The 11,817-nt window shown below is 42.3% G+C and overlaps 1 protein-coding gene across 14 annotated transcripts in view; it reads right to left on the bottom strand.

Moving 5' to 3' along the window:
- Positions 1-1,284: 1,284 nt before the first annotated feature.
- Positions 1,285-11,817, bottom strand: part of LOC117402054 (voltage-dependent P/Q-type calcium channel subunit alpha-1A-like) — a 130,014-nt gene continuing 119,481 nt past the window's right edge. For 13 of the 14 annotated variants that reach the window (XM_059006892.1, XM_059006896.1, XM_059006894.1 and 10 more), the window contains one exon: positions 1,285-11,168. In XM_059006892.1, coding sequence (XP_058862875.1) covers positions 10,509-11,168 — 660 coding nt within the window. In that variant the 3' untranslated portion in view covers positions 1,285-10,508. The remainder of the gene's footprint in view (positions 11,169-11,817) is intronic. The other variant, XM_059006902.1, reaches the window with a different exon arrangement.

The following is an 11,817-nucleotide window of genomic DNA, read 5'->3' as shown; positions in this document are numbered from 1 at the left end:
GGGCATGCTGAGTGAAGGTGTTTGCTGTGCTTGTGGTAAGGGCATTGTGTATCATTGAGAGTAGATGTACAGTAGGGCATGCTGAGTGAAGGTGTTTGCTGTGCTTGTGGTAAGGGCATTGTGTATCATTGAGAGTAGATGTACAGTAGGGCATGCTGAGTGAAGGTATTTGTATCAGCAGGTAGGGATGACTCATTCTACTGTCACCTGAGCACAGAAGGAGTTTCCACTGGAACCAGATCTTTTTTAAAGGGGCCAAAAATGTCTGTTTATCTCACTAGTCTGTTCCAAGAATTTAACTGTGTTTATTCCTTAAGACATGTTGGTGATACTGAATGTTTTAAAACACCAACAGTGGAAGTGAAGAACTTAGATCCACAGTGTCTCATTTTTAAGAGATTGCTTTATTATGCTTTACCATACCTCCATGTGCTTTACAATGCTTCCCTATGCTTTCCCAGACCTCTCTGTGCTTTACAATGCTTCCCTATGCTTTACCAGACCTCTCTGTGCTTTACAATGCTTCCCTATGCTTTACCATACCTCTCTGTGCTTTACAATGCTTCCCTATGCTTTACCATACCTCTCTGCTTTACAATGCTTCCCTATGCTATACCATGCTTTTACCGTGCTTTTGTACAGTGTGCTGTGCTTTTAATGTGAAATCTATAGTGCTCAGGGGGCAGATTGATGCTTGCAGAGGTTCCGGGCAGAGAGGCGATGTGAAATTCCTGAGCTGTGTGTTGATACCTTACACACACGCATACACACACACGCTCTTTCTCACACTCTCTGGCAGCCATGCGGTGACAGGAAACAGGAAGTGAAGCAGGCCTGTGGAATGTACAAGACAAGGTTATTTTTAGAAGCGGAGGAATGTTGAGAACGCAGCCACAGGCCCATCCGGCCAGCTGGGGAAGGAAAGGTGGGGATGTGGTGCAATACCACTGAGTAACAATACCACTGCAGGGCTCTGCTTATTAATAGAGTCAAGTCTTGTGACTGGGGAGGGGAACACTCCCACTGCATTGCAATCAAGGCTTTTACATTGTCTTTAGCCAAAATGCTACTGGGTTATTTACATAAGCTACCAATTATTTTTATTTATTTTTTTTTGTTATCAATTTTCAAACAAATTTGGCTCCACAAATATTGATTAATCCTTTAAAAAAGTTTTACCAAAGTAAAAGCACAGCAAAGTGTTATAATTATAATTGACCCCAGGTCTACTGACCAGCAGAACAGCAGCAACAGACAGAGAGGCAAGAGACTGCAGACAGGTGCCATGTGCATACTCTCGGATTTTATTCAGGTTTCTTAGGAAGATTCTGTTTGGGATTACAAAATGCACTGGTAGAAACAGCAGAGCGATAGAGAAGTCGTAGCCAGAGTATCGGTACATCAGAATCAGGCATCTCCGTTCCAACTTCACATTAGGGTTTATTTTGTAGTGTTTTGAAACTTGTTGACATCTTGTAGTTTGAACCATTTCAATAACAGTTATGTATATAAATATCTCAAACAAACTTCCATTAATTTACCAAAGGTTTTTTTTGTTTTAAATAGAAGAAAAAAAAGAAACACATTGCCTTAAAAACATCTATATATATTTTTTTCTTTTCCTGAAGATGACATTATAACCCATATAGTGGCATGCACATTGCACATGCAGTTTGTAAGTAAATACTTTTCTGTATTTTTATTTTTTTTAATTCCATGACGGCTCCTACTTTTTTATTTTTATTTTTTATTTTTTTTTAAATGTAAAAATCTGCATGTTCCAGGCCAGCAAGAAAACTGTCGACTGGACGGTGAAGAGACATTCTGAAGTCCTCGCACACGGACAACTGCCATTGTTCTGAAACTGAAGAATAGCCTCCCCAAAAATACATACATAAATAAATAAATACTAACCAAATAATACAGAGGCCTCTTAAAAAACAACTGTAGCTTTACATCTCGTGCAACTGTTTCCATTTTTGTATATATTTTTAAATGTGCACAGCATTGTCAAACTCGACTAAAGACTGTTTTTCAAGGATTGCTGGACTGGAGAGGGGGGCATCGGTATTATTAATGATGATGTGATGCTAGTGTAATACATTGCTTTCATATACATGTAACGGATGTTGTAACCTGGTAAAAGACCAGAAGGTGTGCTCTGTTGCTTTTGCGTGGATCGGTTGGTTACAAACTCCAGGGTTAGGGTGGACGTTTTGCAAAGGCAGAGCAAAGCATTTCCTCATGCATCAGGAGTTTATTTTAGTGCTGCTTGGTACAGCAACTTGATACACTTTAAAGACACTCTGAATGTGTTTTTGTTTATACTGGCTTGGCAGATTAATGAAATTGAAAAACAGTCTCCAGCCCTCTGAGACCCCGCTGAACAGTTTCTCCCACAGATGCTCTAACCCCCCACGAGGGGCTAGCATGGGACAGCACACAGAAGGGAACACAAGCCAATTCTTAGACCAGGAGGCCAAGATATAGATCCTCATTGTAATAAACGTTTGTCTTAATTCTGATCTTGTGCAGTCACCCTCGGTCTGGCAGTGGCAGCCAGTTTAAACTGCTGAGAAAGAAGAGAGATGTCGTGTGTATACATGTGTTTGTTTTTAAAAGGAGATTTGTTTTTGCCATGTTATTGTGGTAACAGATTTTTTTTTTTTTTTTTTTTTACTGTTTCTAGCATTTACAGCTGCCATGATATTATTTATTGCTGACATGCTCTTGTTTCCTCTATACCGGGATTTGCAACTGTTTTATAAACCTTTCTTTAGTATTTATGTATTCTTATTGGTTTTATTTTTGTATTTTGTATTTTTAGGTTTGGGTTTGAGAGTAGGGGCCTGGCTGGGAGGGCAGTACGATGCAAGAGCTGGACAGTCATTGGCTTGGCTCCCTCATGATGAGAGCAGGTAAGCACATTGAGAGATGTGGCCAGGGCAGGACAAGGCAATCCTGGCACTCCCACATTGTACTGTATTAGAACACATAACATCAGAACGCATTCATCAGCATGTCGTACAAATCATTAACAGTGAAAACAACAAACTGGCAAAGCAAATCAGTCTGGATTAGAAAAACAAAAACCATGGAACTGTCCCATTTGATTTCAGGGTGAAACCGAACCTAAAGCGGGCAGGAGGAGGTTTAGAGCATGGTAAATATACCAAATGTGCCAAAAACAATCAAAGGTTTGCAGAGCAACTGGAGGCTGCTGAATACATTCTGAGCACTAGCCCTGATGGTACTACTGCTAAACGAAGCTGCCAGCACAGCAACTTTGAGAAGCGGCAGTTACAATCTGGGGACTGCTAGTAGTGCTGCAGTCCCTATTAAAACAGCGCTGTATAATACATTTAGATAAAGAAATTCAATAGAATTCACATGCCGCCAGAGACAGTCTAATCTGTAGTTAGTTTAAACCAAATCACTTGGCTGTTTACAATAGTAAGGCATCAATCCAGACAGAGAGGGAAGAGAGAGCCGATTTAGTTCTGCTGAAGAGCGGACTCCCTTTGCATTGCTTTGAATCATTCCAGGTTTTAATCTGAGCCCCACTATGCCGGCAGGAACCACTTACCTTTAAAATCTTACTGCATCCACCTGTTACCTGAAATCCCAGTTTCAGGGCTGGAAACTTACACAAGCCCTGCACCCAGTCCTGGGTTTCAGAACTATTTGAATTATTGAAATGACCAGGTGCCCAGGAATTTGTACAATCAGGCCCCTGCTGAAAGTACTCTGAATTAACTGATCACACTTGAATAAGTCTCACCTGTGTCTGTAGGTTGACTATCAGGAGTTGTTCATGCAGCTATAAGGGAAGGAGCAATATGTTTAACAGGGGTTGCTCAAACTCCTGGCTACTGAATCATTTCAATAATATACTTAATGTATGGTATTTCTGAAACCCAGGACTAGGTGCTGGGCTAGTGTGAGTTTCTAACCCTGCAGTTTCACTGAGCGGTCTGTTGAGTGCGAGGCGTGTCATGCAAGCGGGGTTCACACAAAGTTCACACGCTTGTCAGGGGGTCCAAAAGGGAGGATAATTGCTCTGGCCCAGTTTCACCTCAGTGGCCCCTCCTGGTCAGAGACTAGCCGCGCTGGGCCTCACCTGCCGGGGTCTGTTGATTTGTTTGCTCTTTAGGCCTCCTGAACAGTACAGGGGGTTACAGCTGTGACGCGACACTTCAGATTGGAAATAATAAACAAAACTTGATGTTGTTTGTTAGTGCGCTTATGAAATGTGCGAATGGGGGCTGCTACTGCCCAGGGGAGACCAGGCTGTGCAAACACAATGGTGTCATGTATTAACCCTTTCATGCATTCATTATTGAAAAGAGCTGACAAAAAACATTTGAAGTATTTTTGGACACATGATAAATATGTTTTTTCATTGACATTTGTTTCCCATTTTTGAGGTCATCATGCATTTGCATGTTCCATATGTCTCCATATAAAGACTGGAAGAGAAAGGGTTAAATACACTCAGACGTCTCTTTTTTGGCTGTTTGGTTCACATTAAAACCTGGAACAGCTCAAACAGATATGCAGTGGGGATGTAATGGGGATTTATTTACCATTCCTGCAGAGGTGGGTGGGGGTGAGTCTTACTAGAGGCAGTACAACACAGAAGCCACAGGGTTACATTGTCAGTGTCTAGCGCCTTGGGTCGGCTACTGAAAGATTAAATCTGATGAACCGATTAGTGATACTTCACTCACATAATAGGTATCCCGATACAGAGGGTGTGCATGACTCCTTGTCTAGTTTTAAGATTTGCCATTAAACAGAATTGTCACAAAGGATCATTTAATCTTATTAAAAATCATAGAGAGTATTCTTTTGGGACTGTGACCATCTTTATTCTCATATTTATCTTATATGTTGTCAATTGAAAAACCAAAAGACAGCTACAAAGAAACAAACAATTTTTGACTGTGAGACTAAGGTCACTATTGTACATGAGAACTCGATCTGTTAAAAAAAAAAAAAGATTGATTGGCAGTCTGGAGAATTTGAGCATATATATATATATATATTGCCCATTAACAAGTGTCAGACAGCTGACCTGTTGCACCTTCTATTCACTGGCAATGGGAGACCTCTAGTGGCTATAGTGGCTACATATCTGAACACATATATATTAAAATTCTGTAATCTCTGCCAAACCTTACACATGAATGGTTCTGCCGCCCTGTTGTGTGTCAGTGTGTGCCTCTTAAAACCACATTGTGGGGTCCTTGCTGGTTTAAGTCAATGCTTTTTAAATTGGTTTTAAATGTGTTAAAAGCATACATATAAATAACTATGTGTGTGAGAAACATCTTTGAATGCTAGACCTGGAGTAGGCGCCAAATGCTGTGAACTTGATTTCAAGATATGGGAATTCACAGAAAAAAAAGCAAACAAACATGCCCACAAGGGAGAAAAGAAGGGTTATGTATGAAGCAGAATACATGAAGCGGTTTAAAGGACAGCGCAGAATGGAGTGAGGGGCGCGGGAGAATGGAACCGGCTCACAAGGTAGACAGACACACCCCTGCCTCTGGTTCACTGCCTGTCCCAGGTATAGCTGAGCTGGCCGGTCTGGATGAAACACCCTCCCAGAGCGGCCAGCTCAGCTATACCCTGGGACAGGCCGTGGAAACACCCTCCAACTCAGCTATACTTGGGACAGGCCGTGGAAACACCCTCCAGCTACACCTCGCCCAGAGCGGCCAGCTCAGCTATACCTGGGACAGGCAGTGGAAACGAGGCAGACAGGCATGTTTAACTACACCTCGCCCAGACCGTGACTTTACCAAGGGTTAGAGGGCGTCCCTGTGCCTGCTGTGTTGGCCATAGCCTCGGCCACAGCAGTCTCCTCCACTCAGTACACTTCAGACAGTCCAATGTAATGAACTGGGAGTCAAACACCCTGAAAATGAGCTCCTCTCACCCTTCAAGGTTGCATATTGCCAGCGTAATTTAGTCAGCAAATAGGATTGTTTATAAAAGAGAAGTTGTCTGAAACCTTTGATTGCGTCTTAAAAAAAAAAGTTTACAAAATCATCGATACTGAGTTGAAACTGATTCATTTTAAGAGCACTGTTGGTTAAGTGCAACTTATGCCTTGTTTCGTCGAACACGCCCAGATAGTACTCAGGGATCAAGCAAACCAGATTCAAAAAGTAAGAGATACTAAATACATTAGTAACCAAGCAAAATTGGATAAAAATACAAATAAGTAAATATTGGGTTCAGGTCTGCCCTTATAAAAGTCAATTTACCACAGTAAATTTACACAGTAAATTTGCAGTTTTACCATGAATTTACCATTGTTTACCATGGCTTGCCATGTTTTCTTTTACATGATGTGGTGTCCAATGTGGTGTCAAACTGTGCCCTTGCCTTGACTAAACCTTTATAATGGTGTTGGAATATCAGTGGACTGTTTTGAGGGGTGGTGAGGGTTATCCGTGGAAACAAGGCATTAGGAACGAGGCTCCAACTCGGTCTTGCTTGACTAACCCTTACCCTGAGATCTCATTCCCTCATTCACGGTGTGCTGGCATCTCTGTGAAAGTGTAGTAACAATCAGGAGCTCTCCCCACCATGGCCAGGTACAAAGCCAAATGGACACAGGTGCAGAAAGACAGGCGAGCTGAGAGAATTTGAAAACTGAGCTTAAGATTTAAATCAGTTCTGAATTGCAACACACACACACACCTGCCTTAATATTAAGGTTAGGGTTAGGGTTAGGGACCAATCGCTTTTAGGGCAATTCATTTCATTTTTTAAAAGTATTACCTTTAGAGTGTCAGGAGCAGCAATCTCGCTCACCATTAAAAAGTTCACTGTGTCGATGGCCAGAGCACAGTTGTCTCGAGAAAAAGCAATGGATCAAACAGAACGTTTCATGTGTTGGAAAGAGTGTAGTACAGATTTACACACCGGCCCGTCTCTCTGCACCTATGCCACGAAATTGCTGTGCAATAGAGAGTGTATACTGCGAGGGGTACTGAACATTTTTGGCATTGGATTATGTAACAGGATGCATGACTATTTTGGCAGCAGAATTCAGAATGTTCTAATAAAGCCCTTTTTGAAACAGAGGATCTGTCTGCAGTTAGACAGATAGTACCGTTTTATCGCTACAGTATAGACGCCCGCGAGGTTTCTCCCTCCTTATCCAAGGCAGAACTGTCTCAGGGAGGCCGTGTTATAGACAAGTTCTCGGACACACAACGCAATATCATCATGGCAATGCAGACGTCTCGAGACGTTGTATAATAGACATCCAGGTTAAAGTAACGCATGGCCGTTGTAACAAACAGAGCAAACAAATGCACTTTTATAACTCAGTTCCAAATCATGTTTTTTTTGTTCATGCTGATATGTTTTTAATAATATAGAATATTTTAAAGAATAAACTGAACCCATTGTGATAATAATAATTCATTCTAGTAATAATAGTAATAATAATCAAGTACTTTTCTCCCCTCAGAACCAAGATGTTAAATGGCACTTGGCTGCAGGAGAAACTGGTTTGTCTGAGGCAGATCTAATAGTAGCAGGGGCTGTAGAGCCGATTTATGAAATCACATTCCTCTGTTCACCTGGTTGGCTGCAGCTTCCTTATAGGCTACAACACAATGCCGATTGTATGGGAGCCACAAGAGGGCTGTTTCTAACCCTCTATGCTTTAATGCACAAGGGAAAGGGGGTGGGGGGTGACACAGAATAGAAGTTGGAATAGCACTCTCCATGGTTTATAAAACCAAGCAGGTTACGGAACTGGGAGTATAGATTCCCCGTCTCTCAGATTATTAATACTCAGTACTGGCCTTTCATCCAAACCACAATGGTGTCCATTTCATTAACACCTCTTCTGTTCTATGGGCCCTGGCACACTCTGGCACCAGCAGGAATGGGCTGAGTTAAGAATTAAACTTTTGTGTTTGAAGCCTTATTTTTTGTTTTCTGGTGCACCTCTGATCTTTTGGCACTGGAATTCAGAATTTCAGAAGTTCGCTCTTTGCAGACACTGCCATTTTTAAGACAAACAGAAAGACAAGTGCAACCCCCACCCACTCCTAAAACAAGACTTTTGTAGCCTCTGCTCGCCCCCCCACCTCCCCAGCATTCAGAGTTTTGCACGACAAAGCACTTCAGCAGAAGAGACCCCTCACTGTCAAGAAATCCAATAAACGATTGCTTCACTGACTTTCATTTCCTATTGAATTACTTCAAAAGCATGTCAACACAAAGCATCCAGTGCCTCTGCGTGCGTGCATTTGGCCTGGTGTTTTAACAAGCTCTTTATTTTAGGGTATATTAACAATAAAGATTTTAGCATCTTTGTGAATGTGTGACAGTGTACTAACAGAGTGCTGTGAAAATCAGGGACGGCAGTGGTCTTATCTCAGACTGTTTTGGGGGTTTCTGCGTGCATGTGTGGTTTAATACTTCAGGTTTCATGCTTGAACAAACCCTGTGCATTCAGACCAGTCCAGCGAGATGCTGAGGACCTCAAACCTGCCTCCTTACAGTAAATCCTTACTCTTACCTCTGGGAACGCAAGTGCTGAGTGTGCTCTCTGAATGGAGGGAGGAAGGGAGACAGACAGCCAGCCAGACAGACAGACACAGAGGTGTAATACACAATGGGGGTTTATGATATTACCCAAGCATGCCCAGTGTAGCAGAGCATTGTGGAGATATAGTCAATCGCCATGACAGAAATAATCTAGAATACAATACAAGATTTGTTGGGTAGTTTGTTTTTGTTTTTCTTACAAAATAAAAAGGTGTTGACCCCCTACCCCGACTCTACAGGGCAATGAAGCTTCATCGCTGAAACTAGACTGCCCTGAGCAAACACCCCACAGTTCCACAATGCGCTTCTCACACTGAGCTGCCAGACAGCATATGAAACCCGCAACACAATCGACAGCACAAGGGATACATTCCATTCTTGATATGATCAGCCTATTACATAAAGAAAATATAATAAAATGGACAGACAGCTTCATTTCAAAGTGTGGTTAAAAAAAAATAGATAAATCTACACAGATTTCTTTTTTTTTTTTGTATTCTAAATCTGAAGAAGTTCTCTTTATCCAGCAGGGAAATTGTGAAGCTTTTGGTTATGTTTGTTTTGTTAATATCGATAAATATTAATATTCCCCTCCAAAACTGGAATCCTCTGCTCTTGAATCTGTATTGTATTCATAAAAATATATAAAAGAGTTCATTTAGGAAAGGGCCTGTTTTCTTGGATGCAGTTTGGGACCCTCTTCAGAAAATGAAATAACTTTATCATGCACATTTCCAAATAAAATAGATCATGAAAGATGGATTTAAATAAGAAGGGGCTCCAGTCACTATCTCACGATCTACTGTAAATGTCTCTCTGCTTGCATGCCTCCAGCGGGACAATAACAAAAAAATACATAAATAAAATAACATCTTCAGTCTTTCCGAGCAGAGAAAGAGAACTTCGGCAGAGATAAGCAGTTAATTTTCCCCTCACAGAATTTTCTTGTTTCTTCATGCAGGATTCCACTGTAATTTACTCTAAAAGTTCAAACAATACTGAAAGGGTGCAACAGAATTATCAAGCGGGCAAATGTTTTGAAGAAGAGGAAGAAGTAGAAGAAAAACTATGAAATACTGTTTGTTTTTTAACTTTTCTTTCCCAGTTCCTCGTCGTAGCAGGCAACAGTAGAAAGGGTTTTTGAATGTGAACTCCACAAAGTGTCTCGGTGTTGTTGCGTGTGAGTCCTCGATTCCCACACACACACACACACACACACACACACACACACAGACACACAGACACACTCCCGAGTTAGTGGCTCACTCAGTCACAATACCAATCTTCAAGATAGCATCATTATTAATAACAAGGTAAACGCAGATGATAAAACTCATCAATATACGCAAACTTGTATTTTTTTTTTATTTTTTTTTTGCCCTAAAAGAAGTTCATTAAGCAGTTCAGGTTTGAAAGAAGTGGTTGTTCCTTTGTATTTTTTACTTTCAGAGGCATAGTAGCTAGACGTTTGCTGAAGGGTTATTTTTTATTTGGGGTGAGGGGGGTCTGAAGTGGACCCCTCAGTGCTTCAGGTACGCTGAGTTTAACCCTTTATATACATGCTTAAAAAAACACCCTCTCCCCACAAAAAACAACAACAAAAACAGCAGCTGCTCACCCCATTTTCCCCCCCAATCCAAAAAACCAAACAGGGTAGCAGAACAAAAAAAAACAAAAAAACTTCCCCCTTTCTTCCTTTTCATAGCTTGGCAAATTTAGAATTTCTTATTCTGTTGTTGTTTTTTTAAATTGTAGTTATTATTAATAATATATATTTCTCTCTCTCTCTCTCTCTCTCTCTCTATATATATATATATATATGTGTGTGTGTGTATTATTTTTTCTCTTTCTTATTTGTTTTTTCTTCAGTTTTTTTCTGTTTAAAAAAAACAAACAAAAAAAACCCCAACCCAAGTGTGAGGCTAGCACCAGTCGTCCTCGTCTGTTTCACTGTAGGGTTCATGCAGGCCCTTCCTGGCACCTCTGAGCTGCTGCTGCTGCTGGGGTGGCGGCGGGGGCTTCCCTTGCTGTCCCTGTTGATGGTGGTGGTGGTGGGGGGAGGAGGAGGAGTAATACCCGTTGGGGACCCGCCTGGGGGGGCCAGCAGGGTGCCGGGAGGCGGGGGGTGAGCCGTGCCCCCGGCGGGCAGTCCTGGGAGAGTGGCTGGGCGCCTCCTGGAAGGCCAACGGGTCCTCCTCCTCAGAGCCGGAGCGCTGGTAATAGCAGCCGTCGTCCGCGTCGTGCTCCTCCTGCTGAGACATGTGCGAGCTGGCCGTGGACCACCGGCTGCCGGGGACGTTCCTGTGCGCCCTCGGGGACTGGCTGTTCCGGGGCGGGGAGCGGTGGCGGTGGAGGTGCTCAGGAGGAGGGGGGGAGAAGCGGCGAGGGGCCGGGGTGGGGACCCTGCCGGACTGCGAGTGGGGGCCGCCGGGGGGCGCGTTCATGGCTTTGCGGACCACGGGGGAATAGGTGACGTGGGGCCGGGGAGTGGCGGGGGTCTGCGGGAGCTGTCTCCGGCCGCGGCGCGGGGTGCTGGTGCCGGACGTTGAAGGGACCGGGCTCCCACTCACCGAACTACTGCCCTACATGAAAATTGAAACAAAGCAAATCAAAAAACACAACAAAATTAACAACAAAAGGAGGAGGAGAAGAAACAACACAGAGACAGAATAATAATAGTAAGAAGAAGAAGAGAATGAGGATAAGAAGAAGAAAAGAGAAGAATGAAAAAAACAAACAAAAAAAACAAAACAAACGACACCCAGAAATTATAAAATGAAAGCAAATAAAACACCAGAGAGGATGGAACATAAAGAGAAGCAACATTTACACCAAGAAAAGACAAAAAAAAGTAAAAGAAAAAAAAAAGAAAAAAAAGAGAAATTGATTTCTGTAAGTTTTGGGGTTTTAAACAGCAGATTTTTGCACTTAAACTTTAGTTAAACTTCTTTGCAACAGAGAGAGGAACGAAAAGAGAAACAAAGGAAAGCATTGCATTGAGTGGAACGTAAAGGCTTGGTGGCGCTTGTGAGGAAGCATTTTATAACCTGTAACATGAGATACTGGAGAGCTGCCACCATCACTGCACATATAATAATAATAATCGAGAATAAGCAACCGTTTTACCTGAATAAAAACATCAAAGACACACGCACACACACACACACATACATACATAATTTTAAAAAAGAAAACTGTGAAAACTGACAGCCCTGTTTCAGTGATCTGGGT

The sequence above is a fragment of the Acipenser ruthenus genome, chromosome 34, assembly GCF_902713425.1.
Source record: "Acipenser ruthenus chromosome 34, fAciRut3.2 maternal haplotype, whole genome shotgun sequence".
NCBI classification, from domain to species: domain Eukaryota; kingdom Metazoa; phylum Chordata; class Actinopteri; order Acipenseriformes; family Acipenseridae; genus Acipenser; species Acipenser ruthenus.
This window is presented reverse-complemented; position numbering and strand designations above follow the sequence as displayed.